The sequence below is a fragment of the Lissotriton helveticus genome, chromosome 6 (genome assembly GCF_964261635.1).
Source record: "Lissotriton helveticus chromosome 6, aLisHel1.1, whole genome shotgun sequence".
Classification (NCBI taxonomy): Eukaryota; Metazoa; Chordata; class Amphibia; order Caudata; family Salamandridae; genus Lissotriton; species Lissotriton helveticus.
In genome coordinates this window covers 1,291,410,911-1,291,428,260 of record NC_136067.1, presented here as the reverse complement: position 1 = coordinate 1,291,428,260, position 17,350 = coordinate 1,291,410,911, and the positions used below count along the sequence as shown (strand labels likewise).

The 17,350-nt window shown below is 43.8% G+C and overlaps 1 protein-coding gene across 2 annotated transcripts in view; it reads left to right on the top strand.

Moving 5' to 3' along the window:
• Positions 1–17,350, top strand: part of MERTK (MER proto-oncogene, tyrosine kinase) — a 570,203-nt gene that overhangs the window by 84,984 nt on the left and 467,869 nt on the right. For both annotated transcript variants that reach the window (XM_078649038.1, XM_078649039.1), the window contains exon 2: positions 15,813–16,203. In XM_078649038.1, the coding sequence (XP_078505164.1) occupies positions 15,813–16,203 (391 nt within the window). The remainder of the gene's footprint in view (positions 1–15,812; positions 16,204–17,350) is intronic.

Sequence of the window (17,350 nt, the reverse complement as noted above, 5' to 3'; positions counted from 1 at the left end):
TTGCATTTATATAGCACTTGCTACCCCTAAATGGGGTGTTGAAGTACTTTTTCGGCAAGTAGCATGCTACTCCGGAACCCATAAAGTATAAGTGGTGAATTAGTATAGTGAAATATGAAAGATGTACCTTTCTGTCGTCCAGTGCTCAACACATTATTGCTGCCCCTTATAACAGTGGTCTAGGAACCAAGCCTTTCATTCTAATCTTATGAAGAAGACACTTGAATTTCGCATCTGGTACCCAAGATTCTTCGTACGACATCTCTCACAGTCGTTTTGAAGAGCTGGGTCAGCATCTAATGTCTCGCTGTATATCAATTTCACCAGCCCAAACACACCTTCCAATGTATTCCCAAGAGCATGCACCATAATGTAATTGGTGCTCTGATCAATATGAAGCTGTATTACGCCAATGCATTGCTTGGTAGCCTATCAAAAGGCCAACTGAGAAGCATCAGCATTTTGAAAACTCTGTTGAAAGACTGCTAGACTTAAATAAAACATTGGCAAAAGTAATAGTTTTAACCTTTACCCACTAGTGTGATGGTTATTTCAGAATGTTTTTCCCATTGCAAACATGACACAAAAATTAAAGGCAAAAAATGCCATTGTTGACTCAATGTGACAACCATGCTTTCGCAATAATAATTTTTTTTTTTAAAGCCATTGCTTATATTTTTTGTAGATCAGTACGGGTGCACAGCATAGTTGGAACAGATATAGGAAACCTTTTCAGTTTGAATGCACATGACATGAAAATATGATTCTTTTGACGCAAAGAAAGGTAGTATTGGCTTTCAATTGGCGTAACCCAAAGAAGTCATTTAAACCCATTAGTGTGAGTTAAATAAAAAAGGATGGAAATGGAAACTAAGAAGTGCTAGAAAAGTAGAGTATTGGCCTACCAACCTTGGCACAGAAGCATACCAGTTTTTAGGAGGACGTGTCCTGATGCTAGTACTCATAGTGTACTTAAGTAGTTTAGCCCATTGCCCCATACAATATACTGTAGTCTGTAGAAAAAAAATCTAAATTGTGGTATATAAATAAATAATACCGGATCTATTTTTGGATGAATGAATGAATAACAGATAGCTCAATAAAATAAGAGTCAAGATTCGAGGTAGTAGGAGTTTCTGCAGGTTTATTACAGCATAAGGACAGGATCAGGACAACCTGCATAGGATGACCCAGCAGCTGCTGGGGCTAGGTCTGGGATGAGCGCGCTAACTTTTAATAACAATACATCGACTTATATACATAGCGCAAACACATAGCATTACATTGCAGTAGGCGTAACAGTGGGTGGAGCAGAAGGCGTGACGCGTAGCAGTCGCGAAAGATAACAGTAAAAAGAAGTGTAACTGGGAGTATACATAGACATGTGATGCCAACGTAACAGAATATGTCATGAATGGGCGGAAACTTTGGAGGGGGCTACCTAAGGAGCCGGGACCTCTAACCTAATGGTGCGCGAAAACTGGCAATGACGTATTACTAGGAGAAGCTGGGGGCTACGAACTCTGTGCTAGGAGCAGAGACTTGAGTCTGGAGGGTCGGAGCGACATGTACCTAAACCCTATCTGGTATCTAATGTTTAGGGAACATGTTGATATGAACTAGAAGTCATGAGGGGAAAAGCTAACTTGATTCTAAGACTGGACCATGCATTATTCTACATGTAGTGCGTGATGAAGAATATTTAAATGACCATTAATACAGTATTTCTCTAACGTGGAGCCGAATAGGCTAGACAATGACGAAAACTATTGATGCAGTTCAGTAGCTTAGGAATGCAGAGGAGGAGGACTGAACTGATAGCTGGAATCATAACATACTCTTGGCAGACTCAGAGGCAGAGCCAAGCTGCACCGGGCACTGCGAGGCAGGAAGTAAGTGAAGGGTCGAGGATACAGGTGGGGGCTGTATCGCTCCTCAGCGAGGCTTTCAGGAGACAGGAGCTGAATCTGATGTCCGGGCCCTTTTGAGGCCTAGAAACGGGGACTTTATAATGGAATAACGTGCATACTGAGAAACGTGGCAACATAACTTTACATAGGCCTGATATTCGTAGTATTCACGAGGACTGGAAAATGGCATACTAGAGGTGGACACAACTGGAATTGCGTCATTAATCGGACATGGGGAATAACATATGCATATTGGTCATGCACACATAACATATGATGGATGAGGCGTAGGGACACAGAACATGGCAAAATTTACTTTTCCACATTCCCTCCTTGTCACTACGTTTCCATCAGGAAACATCAATTTTCATGATACCATCTATCATTTCATACAGTACCATTTGCTCGTCTCGAATTATCCTGGAACGGGATTTAGAACGGGGCTTGGGACTAGGAATACAAGAGGTAGCACACATGCTGCAAATCGCAGGGCCACAATGTATACAGAGGCAGCAGCTAAATATGATCGCTACTGCAATACCTAGAAAGGACAGGACTTTCCATCCCCATGCGGAAATTATATTCCAGAACCAACCGGACCATGTCCAGGTGCCTGGGTCTTGGTGTAACAGATGGGCAATTTTATGGAGTCTGGTTATAGCTGAATAAACAGACGGCGCGTTATTTGGAATGAAAATGCAGCAACTAGATCCGATGACTCTACAGGCCCCGCCCCTATCGGCCAGTATGACGTCAAGGACGAGACGATTTTGCAAAACGACAAATCTCATAGCAGATTGTTCTTCGGTTAAGTTACCTAGAGCAGAGGCAGTCTCATTTACTACAGCTTCAAGGGTTCTTGTTAACCTACGGATCAGTTTACTATTCTGGACAGGTCCTACAAAGAAGAAGAAACCTTTATTGAAATCTGTATATTGTTCTAGAGTAGTTTCAGTATAATCGACAATTGGGGACTCCCTTCTATGTCTAATGTGTACTAGATGTGTGTTTCTGTGATAATCAGATGGGGCTAGGAAAACAGGTGGCAGTAGGAAAGCAATGTAACAGGTTCCCTCCCAATCGAGGGGCAGACGAACATATGCAGTTTGACCACAAATAAAATAAGAATGACGTGAAGCTTTGAAAACAGATTTCCCACTGTCACTATACTTGATAACAGTAGTACAATCACTATGTCCTACGTGTACGGAACCATAACTACGGACACATAATTCGCCTTTGACTGGTAGTACTGAAATAGCAGGTAAGTCTGGAGTAGTATCAGACTGAACATTCAGGACCATGAAATTCGACGAATAATTACCTAAATTATATACTTCATTTTCTAGATCTAAACCTGTTCTGTGGGGGAAACCTTGCTTGTCTGGAAAACATGTACTGTTAAGAAAAGACATATCTGTTGAGGATGACGTTAACGTGGACCATGCTCCACACGAACCATTGTGTGAGAATGGATAAGGAAAGAGTGGCAGAACTCCCTTCGGTGTCTGGAAAGGGGGGAGTCGACCACACACCCAACAATTAGTGGCATTGCTGGTCTGGTGTGAGTAATGTAACATACGGATAAATGTGTTGTTGCGCATAGCGAGGCGGTAAGAGAGTTCATGAGGAGGCAGATCACTAAACGTGTGCTCTACTGTAGCATTAGCAGACTTATTTACATGAGGAACTGGAAAATACAGATGGAATGCATAGCTGGTGCAGGAAATCAAAATGCTGATGAATAATACGAAACTCAGAAAAACAATACATCGGTTTGCGTTATTACTGACTCTCTCACTATGGGGGTCTATTTTATACATGTCAGAAACAGTCTAACCGTTTCACCTAGGGGAGGACTTATACAATCAAACCGACTGACTTATTTTACTAGACCTGAGCTTTAACTTATACTCCTGTTGCGGAGTTTTCTCTAACGGGGGAGGGGTTGTAATAATGTCTTGTGCGGGACAGTCCTTAAGAGCAATATTCTGGCAGTCCTTCAAATCCTGGGAAATGTTTTTAGAAACAGATTTCAGTCCTTTAAAAAGTTTAACATGAGACAGGTGGATCCATCCTTTTCTGCCTTCCAACTTGACGGCGGTACGGGTGGTCAAGAGGACCTGACGTGGCTCTTTCCAACGTGGTTCCAGCGGACTTGATCTGTCGAAATTCCGGACCATCACTAGGGAGCCTGGAACGATCTCGTGCGGTGCCACCTCGGTATTGTCTGGAAAGGCGGCGGCAACCTGTGAACGACATGAGTTGAGGGCAGACATCAAGGAAGCTAGGTAATCTGTCAGCATATTACATGAAACATCGGTAATACTTCGGGGTCTAGGAGTACCCCACATGTTAGGGGGGCGGCCGAATACGACCTCGTACGGGGACAGACCTGATCTGGAATGTGCGACCATGCGCATATAAAACAAAGCGACTGGCAAAGCTACTAGCCAGTCCACACCTTTTTCTTTACAGACTTTGGCAATACGGATTTTCAGGGTCTGATTATGTCTTTCGACTAGACCGGCTGCTTCAGGATGGCGTACACAATGGAACTTCCACTGGTACCCTAACAAAAGGGAAACGTGCTTCATGAGTTCAGATGAGAATGGCTGACCGTTATCAGAATATACGACTCTAGGGAGTCCATATCTAGGGAAAAATTCACGAACCAACTGCTTGGCAGTGGTCGCGGCTGTGTAATCTGGGACTGGATATGCTTCTGTCCACCTGGACAAAGCGCATACAACTACAAGGACATACTTGAAACCTCGACATCGCTCCATCTGAATATAATCCATCTGGAGGACCTCAAAAGGGTGGTCAGGGGGCTGGAAACCACCTTGTTCCACCGGGACACTTTTACCTGGATTAAACTGACAACATATCATACAGGTGCGGACTTTATGCTTGGCTGCAGCTCGTAAATGCTTGTTGAACCAAATGTTCTGGATACTGTCTAACATAGCTTTTTCTCCTAAATGTGCTGGACTATGTGCGGTATTGATAATGACTTGAACCATAGAATCGGGGAGAAACCATGTGGCTCTACCCTTCGTTAACCATCCTTGATCTGTCTGGACCCCTCCTTGTTCAGACCATTTCTTGATTTCATCGGGAGTAGCATGTAACTGTATATCTATGACATCTTGAGTAGGGTCCTTAACTGTCATGCATGTAGTCGGATCTGGAGTATGTGTCTGATTAACTGGAATGTCTGGAGTCTGTGCTGTAAGCTTGGCTGTGCGGTCTGCTAGATCATTACCTTGGGAAATAATGTCTGTAACTTTCGTATGTGCTTTGCATTTCATGATAGCAATGGATGTCGGTAAATGTATGGCATCTAACAGGGCTTGAATAAGGAGACCATGCTGAATCTTGGTTCCATGAGAAGTCATGAAACCTCTCTCCTGCCAGAGCACTCCGAAGTCGTGTACAACTCCGAATGCGTAACGTGAATCTGTGTAAACATTAACTTTCAGGTTCTTGGCATGTATACAGGCTTGTGTCAGAGCGACTAGCTCTGCTGCTTGAGCGGACAGGGTGTCAATACGGTGTGTCTCAATAACTTCAGTGTCAGTAGTCACTGCATACGCGGCGACTAGTTCTCCTGTACTAGTTCTCATACATGAACCATCCACATAAAGTGTCAGGTCAGGATCTGGTAACGGAATGTCTGTCAGATCTTGTCTTGGCTTTGTCGTAATGTTAACTACTTCCACACAGTCATGTGTGTCTGGATTTGAATTAACTGATGGTAACAGTGTAGCAGGATTCAGAACGTTGCAGCGTCTGATTTCTATGTGTGGCTGGAACAGTGTCAATTCATAACCTGTTAAACGTGCAATTGTCAAGTGCTGTGTTTGTGTTCGGTTTAAAAGAACTTCTACTGAATGTGGGACTTGTACTGTCAGGGAATGCCCTAAAACTATGGAATCACTTTGTCTGATAGCTAGTGCTGTGGCTGCAACTGACTTGAGGCACGCAGGCAACGCCTGGGCGACTGGATCTAATGTGCTCGAAAAATAAGCACAGGGCTTGTATTGTCCTGCTTGATCTTGTGTGAGAACAGATAATGCTGTACCTTCGCGTTCAGTAACGAAAAGTGTAAAAGGCTTACTGTAGTCCGGTGTAGCTAGAACTGGAGCTTGACATAGGGCTTTCTTTAACTCGTTGAAACTAAGTGTATGGTCAGATGTCCAAGGGAGGACAGTCGATACGGCTGCCTCCTGTGTCGTTAACTGTATCAGTGGCTTGGCTAGAAATGCATACTGGGGAATCCATTGTCTACAATAAGAAGTAAGGCCGATAAAGGCACGTACCTCCTTCTGGGTTCTGGGCTGGGGAAGACTCGCTATTAACTGGATACGGTCTGGTGTCAACTGCCTACCCCTCTTGGACAGTAAGTGTCCTAAGTATACCACTTGCTGGACACAGAATTGAAGCTTCGAAGGTGACACCTTGTGCCCCATCTCGGCTAGAAAATACAAGACTGTAAGGGATGCTCGCTCGCAGTCACGTTCAGAACGGGCTGTGATCAGTAGATCATCGACATACTGGAGCAGGGCAGTGTCAGTTGGCATGTGAATGTTGTCTAGTTGTCTCTTGAGTGCTTGACTGTAAATACTAGGACTTTCTGTGAAACCTTGAGGAGCGCGTGTGAACATATAGCTCCTTCCATTTAAACAAAATCCGAAAAGAAACTGGCTGTCTGAATGAATTGGAACACTAAAAAATGCATTCTTGAGGTCAATGACAGTGAAAAACATGGCTTCGGAATCAATAGCAGTTAACAGGGAAGAAATATCTGGGACAACTGGGTACTGCGGAATAATACATTTATTAAGCTCTCGTAAATCAATCACTAATCGATATACTGGGGGTGCATTCGGATCAGTACGTTTCATGACTGGAATGATCGGAGAATTGCATACATTGGAGTCAGTTTCTACAACTACTCCTTGAACAATGAGCTCGTCAATAATTTTGGATAAGGCTGCTACAGCCTCAGGTGGCAATCTGTACTGTCTGATTCGGGGTAACACTACACCTGGTTTGAGAGTCACACGATGGGGTGTGATTTGCATGTAACCTACATCAGTTGGACCTTGCGCCCATAAATGCTGTGGAACATTAGACAATCTTGAATCAAAATCTCGTAATACATAGTGACCCTTAAAGTCACGTAGGAACAGACGTATTCCCTCTGGGGAACAGCAAATAACTGCACCTAACTCTTTCAGTGTCTTAATGCCTAACAGATTTTCTGGACATGACTTAGTAAGTAACAGATCAGTAGTGCGGGACAATGGACCTACTTCTAGAGTAACTGGCTTAGATATCTCATTAACTATTGGCTTTCCTGAAAATCCAAGGGAAACATTTCTTGAGCCTGAGAGCGGAGCCCCTGGAACTTCGGCGTGACTAATTGTGGTCCTACTTGCCCCTGTATCGATCAAAAACTTTCTGTCTTTCCCTAATACTTGACTGTGAACATAGGGACCTTCTTGATCTACAGGTATCTCGATGAGAGGCAAGCCTACCTCCCTCTCTAGGCTGTTTCATGAATATGGCTGATATTCTGGATACTCAGACTGTGCATACTGGTACATCTGCGATGTAACGTGCTGTGTTGCAGCAATAGGCTGCGGTGCGGGAACTGTCTGTTGTGCATTCTGTGGCTGAAGAATCTGTGAAACTTGTTCTTGTCTAGGCGGACGTGGTCTTTCTTTAGTCTTACCAGTAGCTATATTATGTTTCAGAACTGCACATTCGTTTATAAAATGACCTGGCTGTTTACAATAATTGCAGTTCCCTTTAATGGGAGCTGCAGGATGACTGGCTTGATTCGGACCCCTCTTCTGACTGTCTTGAGGAACAGTTTGTGCAACTAGCACTTTCATTTTCGTGTCTTTCATACGTTTTCTTTCGTGTTCTTGCTCTTCTCTAATTCTATTCTGGTGATACTGGAGCATCTGGAGCATCTGGGACGGAGTATTTGCTTGCCAGGTGCTTTCGACTTTCAAAACTCGATTTTTAATTTGTGGGCTTGAATTCTCGACTAATTTGGTAACGAAAAGGTGAGGGTATGACTCACTACTTGTCTTGAGACCACTATTAATACTGAAACATTTCTCGAATCTAGAATAAAAATCACTAATATCTTCATCTTGTTTCTGTTTACAGGCTGAGATTGCATCCCAGTCTTCTTTTCTCGTTGTCAATAATCGGGGTAAAACTTGAATCAATAATTCTGGTAATTCTCTACATTTATCTCCAAGACCGGTACCTGGTACTCGTGCCTTGTCTTCAGCTTCTAGAGCTGCCCAATCGATCTTTTTCTCTCCCACCTCCCATTCTTTTTCCTTTAACTTTTCATACACCCCTGCGGGTAACAGGACCTTTAACATTTTAATGATGTCTGGGTAAGTGTATTCTCCCATACGGAGCATGTCTTTTAATTCTCTATGGAACCCTGCTGGATCTTTGTCATGACAGGGAATTAATTTCTTCATTTCAAGAAGTTCCATCTTTGATATCGGAGTGTATACAAACACTCGTTGCATTACGCCACCCGCCCCTTGGACTGGGTGGACTTCTCGTAACGGATTCTGTCTGTCTATGTAAAATGATTTACTTTCTGGGGGTGAGACATGAACAAAATGCGGGTTCAAGAACGTTCTATATTTGTGACGCTGTTCTAGAATGACACTAATTAAATCGGTACCTAGACCTCTCCATCTATACTGGAGTAACTCGTTCAGGATATCGTGTAACGGGCCTGGGTCAGAATGTTGACCCTCATACAGAGTAATGAGGTGCTGGATCATATACATACCCACCAGTCGTTGCTCGGCTGGGGGCAGTTTCAGAAACATTTGTGCCACTATTTCGTCTGGAAAAGTGGTAGAATCAGTAATCCATCGGACTGCTGATCGGGCTAGTTCTTGTTCATGCATGGTACTTAACTCGCTATAACCGATTCGTGATTTCAGAATGTGATCGGTAGCTTGAAATACTTGTTCTAGAGAACCTTGTTCTGGTGCTGGATGATGAAAAACAGACTTGTGTTCTAGACGTAAATGACGATCTGGAAATCTAGATTTTCCTACATACGCTATTCTGGCGGGATTCTCGTTCTCTTCCTCTTCAGGATCAGAGATACTTTCTTTCTCGCTTACTTGTGCTGCTTTACGCTGTTCGTGTAACCTTATTATTTCTTTACGAATTTTCTTGTACATACTCTCCATAGCACCGACGGTCTTGTGCTTACCCTCGGCTATATTATCACTCCACCTTGTCAGGATTCTCATTTCGGCGGGATCTTTAGACGGGTAATCTTGTTCTCTTATTAGACAATTGATCAGGAACTTTAATATCATGAGCTGAATCTCGGCTTTCCTTTGAGACATAATCTCGCCAATACTTTCTGGATCATCCCCTGTACGGATGAAACGATATATTCTGTCTAGATCTTCTTTCATATTCGGCAAGGTGACTAGATACTCGGTCACTTTTCTTACGCGGAATGAATATAAAACCATATTATCCTCGCCTGGGACTGGATCATAGCAACATTCGGCAAGGGATTTTCTTATTTCTGCAACAGACTGATATCTAGGCGTACGCTGTGATGCTTGTGCATGTAATTCGGCTAATGTTAAACGCTTGTGTGGCGGCGGGGTTTGAGGAGGACCTCCTCCTGCGGCCCCTAGACTGGAGTCGTCTACTGAGGCTCTACGTCCTGGCAGAGTGGGAAATGGAACTGTAGGCTGGACCGGGGGTACCGTAACAGGTACTCCGGTGTCTGGAGGAGCGGGAAGTGCCTGATTTACAGGGACTGGCGGAGCGCGAACAGGATTTGCATATTCTGGGACTGTGTCGTCCAAGTAGGACGAAATAAAAATATCAGCTGCGGTCGGTTTGTGACGTAGCTTGGTCGGAACTAATGGTGGCGGGAAATTACTAGATGCCTCTGGGGTCGCTTTTGGCACACCCTCGGCAAGAAGAGGATACATACCCTTAATGAGGGCATGCCTCTGTCTATCTGACTGTTCGGTTTTGACTTGTTCACCTATCTCGATTAATTCTCTTTCTTGGGCTCGTTCTTGGGATTCTCTACTTAACTCTGACTTTCTGACTTCCTTTTCCGTTCTTTTATGAGCTTCCTTACGCCATAACTCGATGGCATCTTTCTGTGACTGTCTGGCTTTCTTTTTCCATAATGCTTCTTCTACTCGCATGATACATTCGGCATCCCATGTACCCGATACGGGCCATCTATACTTTTCTTCTAACTGTTTGGTATACTCTACCCATAAATCTAGATACATTATGGCGCTTATGCCATGTTTCTGATACATAAAGTGACCTGGACTGTCCCTAGGCGGAACAGGAACTGCTTCCTCTAACAGACCCTTTCTAGTTTTTAACTGACGTAATCTTGAAAAGAGCGGCATTGTAAACTTGAATCGGAACACAATACAATACACGAAGAACAATAACAATTGGGAAAACAATTCAGGCATACCACGACATTGGAATTACATTAAACAATATCATAACATAACAGTTCGGACAGAATATTACCTGAAAATACTGAAAACAGAAACAGAACAGATTTTCTCGAGAACGGAACAGACTAGAGTTACTGGATGCACTGCTGTAACAGTACGGAACATACCGGTCCCATAAAGGGACGCATCAAGACCCGTATCCACCTAGGTGAACACTTCGTTTGTGAGTCTGGGCACCACCAACCCACGGACCAGGAGTCAATTTAGATTGGTCCTGTCTAGATACTACCCCAGCAATGGTACTCACCGGGCAGCACGGAACGGAAGGCCTCGGACGGGACTGGACTGCTACGACGACGGACTTCGGACTTCAGTTACAGGTGGGCCTCCGGATACCTCGGACCTTGGACTCTCGGCTTGGGCTCTGGTCGGGACTCGCCGCGTTCCTCCACCGTCTCGTTCGGATGCTGGACCGCCTCCTCCGTCTCCTCCGTGGGCCTGAGGGATACTTGAGCAGAAATATCTGCCACTGCGCAGAAGAGTTCCGTCACGACTGCAGAGGGTCAGGGGGTCGGCGTGGCTTCACCGACGCGTGGGGAAAGGGCAAGTCCCTGTTCGGGCGCCATTATGTGGTATATAAATAAATAATACCGGATCTATTTTTGGATGAATGAATGAATAACAGATAGCTCAATAAAATAAGAGTCAAGATTCGAGGTAGTAGGAGTTTCTGCAGGTTTATTACAGCATAAGGACAGGATCAGGACAACCTGCATAGGATGACCCAGCAGCTGCTGGGGCTAGGTCTGGGATGAGCGCGCTAACTTTTAATAACAATACATCGACTTATATACATAGCGCAAACACATAGCATTACATTGCAGTAGGCGTAACAGTGGGTGGAGCAGAAGGCGTGACGCGTAGCAGTCGCGAAAGATAACAGTAAAAAGAGGTGTAACTGGGAGTATACATAGACATGTGATGCAAACGTAACAGAATATGTCATGAATGGGCGGAAACTTTGGAGGGGGCTACCTAAGGAGCCGGGACCTCTAACCTAATGGTGCGCGAAAACTGGCAATGACGTATTACTAGGAGAAGCTGGGGGCTACGAACTCTGTGCTAGGAGCAGAGACTTGAGTCTGGAGGGTCGGAGCGACATGTACCTAAACCCTATCTGGTATCTAATGTTTAGGGAACATGTTGATATGAACTAGAAGTCATGAGGGGAAAAGCTAACTTGATTCTAAGACTGGACCATGCATTATTCTACATGTAGTGCGTGATGAAGAATATTTAAATGACCATTAATACAGTATTTCTCTAACGTGGAGCCGAATAGGCTAGACAATGACGAAAACTATTGATGCAGTTCAGTAGCTTAGGAATGCAGAGGAGGAGGACTGAACTGATAGCTGGAATCATAACATACTCTTGGCAGACTCAGAGGCAGAGCCAAGCTGCACCGGGCACTGCGAGGCAGGAAGTAAGTGAAGGGTCGAGGATACAGGTGGGGGCTGTATCGCTCCTCAGCGAGGCTTTCAGGAGACAGGAGCTGAATCTGATGTCCGGGCCCTTTTGAGGCCTAGAAACGGGGACTTTATAATGGAATAACGTGCATACTGAGAAACGTGGCAACATAACTTTACATAGGCCTGATATTCGTAGTATTCACGAGGACTGGAAAATGGCATACTAGAGGTGGACACAACTGGAATTGCGTCATTAATCGGACATGGGGAATAACATATGCATATTGGTCATGCACACATAACATATGATGGATGAGGCGTAGGGACACAGAACATGGCAAAATTTACTTTTCCACAAAATGACAACCAAACAGGGCAATAGATGCAGAGGCCTAATCCAAGACCCTCTTCAGATGTATATAAGAATGCATTTTTTATTTGTTTTTTATTACACGAGGCTGGCACTAAGCTAAATCTGTCTCTAGTCTGGCCTAAAATGGATACCATCTCTCCTATCCACTAGAAGGTTAATGGCTACCTATCCTAGCTAGGATTTGCTCAAAATCCATGGGACCTAGCCGACTAATGCCTGGCTGACCTCACAACTGCACGCCTCTGAAGAAAATGTTATCCAACGTTTGTCCTCTAAACTTGAACCTCTCGCGCCACTCCCTTCTACTAGTTCTTACGTCATGATTCGGAAGAAGAGACCAACCTTTTTAGCGGTAGCACTGAAATTGGAATCCGCTTCTTCTTTGCATAACAGCTTGGCTGCCCCTCCTAACTTTCTTAAAAACCCTGAAAATGTTTATTTTTTTGCAAACTGTAATCCACGCCTCGAACCCTATATTGATCATGTCATCATTCAAGATGATTTGCTTTGCACTGTTAAATTTATGAGCTTGACGTATAAATGAAACAAATACATTGAGCTCAGTGCTTTGTATTACATAAGAAAGACAGAGACTATTGCGAGGTTCTAAATTACCTTATGCTTTACGCTTTCATGACCTCTTGCACTCAGTAAAGTATGAAAAACTAAAAAAAAAGCTGCCACATTTTGTTTGGGCTGATAGTATGAGTTTGCATCAGTCAAAATTGTCGCTCTGCACGTATGAATGCTTCGCCGTACCTTTTTATGTATAAAGAAAATTTGCATTACCAATTCGAGACACCCCACCTTCATTATTCCAGTTTGCCGTCTTTTAACAAGCATTGGCAAACCTATTATGTCTGCCTTTTGTAAAAGAGGCAGAGAATTAGTTGGCTTTGCAAAACCTTGTCTGTCTTATGTAATAATAAAAATCAAGGTGGCCACCAGTGCATCAGCAAGTATGCTTACACATGGGTGGTCATATTGATATGCCTTTTCTTTTAGTTTATTATAAAAACCATTTAAAGGTGACTACCCATGTGAGTCCGTAAGCACGCGCTCAGACTGCCATCCTGAATTGACTTTTGGCACAAAGAAAAAGCATTCCAAAATGGCAGTGGTGTGTGTGTATGCAAACCTAGTAAGGCACCGGAGGCAGTGACGGCTCATCCGTTATGGCGAAGGAGCGTCACCCAGCCTGTTGCCAGTGCAGAAGGCACACACATTCATAAAATGGTAAAAAATAAGATTTTCTCATGTGTGGCAGGCTCGCGCAGCTACAGCACAAGGGCAGGTGGCGGGGCTTATTAGTGCAATTGCACTATTACGTCAGCCCCCTATCAGCGCGCATGAATGATTGGCCGACGGTTTACAGCGGGCCAGTCTTTCGTGCACACTTCTAAGTCTGCTATCCCTGGGCTGAAAACCCAGCCGAGGGATTGCAGCCACAGGCTCTGAGCCTCAAAATGAGTGCTGACTGGGTTAGCCAGCTCCAACCAATCCGATTGATCTGATTTGCGTGGCACAAGGGAGGAAGTCCCTCCCTTTCCACCCGAGTCCGAGAGTACCAGAAGAAGAGACGGTGACTGGACCCTGTGGCCAGCAACATACTTATGGTCCGTTTTTTGGGCACCGCGCCTTCCCAGATGTTAATGTTGCCGGCCGCTACTAAAATGTTGCCATTTTTTTAAAGCTTAATTTATCTTTCAATGGCCGACAGCCTTTTTGGAACAGTAAATTAGAAAAAAAAAGTTTGTTCAGGATGCTGAGCACACTAAAATAAGCGAGTGGCCCACTAGCATTGTGAAGCAGCCATACGTGCATCAAAACAATTGAAAGAAAAATAATGAGGAAAAACGCCCAAAGCCTATTTACCACTACATTCAAAGCATAATCCCTTCTTGCAAGTTTTTCTCAGAAACGACATGTTATCTTTGTTCTACCCATGACAAGAACAGAGACTTTCGGAGATAGCTCTTTCTCCATCACTGCTGCCAACCTTTGGAAGGCTGTGCCGCACAACCTTCAAGCAGAAACTAACTTGGCCTTTTTAGGAAACCCCTAAAGACCTGGCCTGTTTAATCGATAGGCTGTTTATTTCTGCAACTTTCTTTCCCTTGGACCCTGAGATTTAAGTTAAACTTTGTGTTGGTATGTTGTCACAGATAACCTAAACATCTGTCTATACATGCTCTAAAAATATATGAACATAAGAGGAGGACATTGTTATTGGTCCTCTGGATCTTTAGCGGTTCATCTATATACCTTCGCCATTCAGAAATCTACTAATCTGCTAGGAAGGTATGATGGGGAAAAGGTAAATTATAGCATTTAGATAATTCTTCCTCTCTGTCTGAGTCCCCAGGCAAGGAGAGAGGAAGGTGCAAGTGCATTCTGTTTTCTGTGTCACAAGTTTGTGTTTCATCTCCCAGTGATGCTATGATATCATTAAACCACTTAGAACAGACTAGCCAGTCAGTGACTGAAAGTGGGGCTTATTCCTCCCTTGGCCTAGGGATGGGGCAGCCACGTGGGTACATCACCACAGATTTCTCAACCCCTCTTCCCCAATATGATGGCAAATGCCGTCACCTGTACCTCGCCCGGGGTGCTGTTTCAGCAAACTTCTTCAATCGCTCTGAAGATTAAGCACTACCTGTTGGAAATAGATTTGCATTAACCTTTGTTTTGGAGTTAGCAAAATGGCAAAGTCCACAGTTACTCACTCAGGCACAAAGTAAGAGGCCCTCCATCACATCAATAGGAAGCGTTACTTACATTCATTCATAGATGAACCATAAAATTGTTGGGGAGGTTGCTGGTCCAAAGGGGTATTTTAGAGTTCTGAAGTGCTTCCCCAAACTTGCATCCCACCTCCTCATTTGGAAGAGGGAGGAGGGACTGCAAGCTGACTGGAGGGGAAGCCTCAGCCAGCTCTGTGTCAGAAACCATTGACTTGGCAGTCTATCCATCACAGGACCACTGTGTTGCAATAGTGGTCCCCCCTCCTTTTGTACGTTGGGTTGACCATCACTGACTTTCCTTGCTCGGGTCCACCACAGGAGTTTGTTTATGAAACACACAATGAAATGCAGCGGGGGCTGTATAACACAGTGCCAGCTCCGCATTTCAGCTACGTCTACAGCGCCTCTGCCACACCAGAAAATGCTCTGTAGGCAGAGAGAACCCACAGGTTTGTCTCAATAGGGCTGGTGGTTCGCCCATCATGTCTGTCTCAATGGTCCACCATCAGAAGGGGAGAGGATAGGGCCTTCACAAACATGGGGAATGGATGGAGTGCAACCCTCCATACTTAAAATGACCTCAAATGTATTAGATTCACGAAATGCCAAGAAAAAAGGTGCGAATTTTCGAAATGGCATCTGTGTGCTGGGCTAGAAAGTGATAATACAAGGATAATCTGTTAAAAAAAATAATACTTTTTGATGACATGATGTTATTGAATATTTATTTGGTTGGACATAAACACAAAATTAATATTGAAAACCACTGATGTACATATCTTTTTATATTGTAGTAAAGACATCTTCTGAAGACCTGAACACACCAAATCTATTATCAGCTTTGCAGTCACTGTCCAGTTTACAAGGAAGGCACCATACAGATACCTCTAGATATATGAACAGGAAGCTTCGCTCCATCCAACTCATCGCAAACGAGACTGAGGACAATAGTTCAGAAGAACAGCCCCTCCGCGCCATCTCCTTCAACCCTACAGTAGGCAACATTGTACTGTCTGAACATCGAGATGTCAAGTTTAATTGCTCCATTGAAGTGCCTGACTCCAACAGGGTGGAACATATCTCTTGGTGGAAAGATGGGACAGAACTCCTTACGGCTGATCGTGTTGCTATCCAGTATTTCCAAATTATTGATGATGGAGTTGTAACAATGTCATCTTCTTGCAGGTAACAATTTTTCTTTACTTAGAGTTTTTACCAGACACTGTGCTGATAATCTTCATGTTTACATATCACTTTACAAACACAAACCTTTGTTGGCAAAAACAATACAATAGATTGGTCTAAAAAAATCTGATTTTAAACTCTCAGAATTTATCATGGAAGGTCCGCCACAGGAGTATACAAAGTGTTGCCCTATCAATCCCTTATTTGGTCAGTTTTTTACTTACTTGAGTAGAGCTTTACAACATCACAAGTTCGCCACTAAGCACTTGGTAGAGGTGAATGAGAAATGGGACCAGGAAAAAGAGAAGTGTGTGTGGGGAGGGGGAGGGGGATAGGGGTTCAAAACAGGGTATCAAGAAGGAATGTTGGGGTTCTAGTGGTACCTCCCAGTTTCAGAGTACCCTACCCCGGGCATTACTTTGTTAGCCCCTTACAAGTTTATAAATCCTTCATCAACACTTGGGGTCTATAATATGTTATGTATTTTGATGGAAAATCACATAACTCTTACCTGGCCCTGAGGTGCTGGAGAGTGTTAGGGTCGGTCATTGCTTGCACTGACTAAAGAAGTCTCCAGAAACCAAAGCAGTGCCAGGATTTTCTTATCTATTTCTATGACGGGCCCATCTCAATTATACGTTTTTAATTTTCACCTGGAGATTTCAATTCAATTCAATTCAAGAATTCTTTATTTCGGCCAATATGCCCATAAAAGCACAAGTAAACAAGACATCACAATTCATACACATAGATTCCAGAAAATAAAGTGCATGTGCAATACAGTATCAAAGAATTCCAATTAATTAATTTATTTATTTATGAGTTTGTACCGTGCTGGAATCGACTCCCGAAGGAGTATCTCCGCGCCAAGAAACAATAGAACAGCACACAGGATGGGAGACTAGCGAGCTCGAGAAGGTGCTAAGGTTGGAATAAAAACGTTTTTAACTCGTAGAAAGGTGGGCGGTCCCCTTCTCTTAATGTTTTATAGCGCGTGATGGGGTGTCGTCCTGGACTGTTTTTGACTGTATTTTTCTGGTTGGGCGGAGGGCTGCGGCCGCCCGTTCGGATTATAGTTATTCTGCTCCTCCCTCCTGTCCCCCTTTTTTCTTCGCTTTGGTTGTTTTTTTTTTTTTTTGTCTCGTTC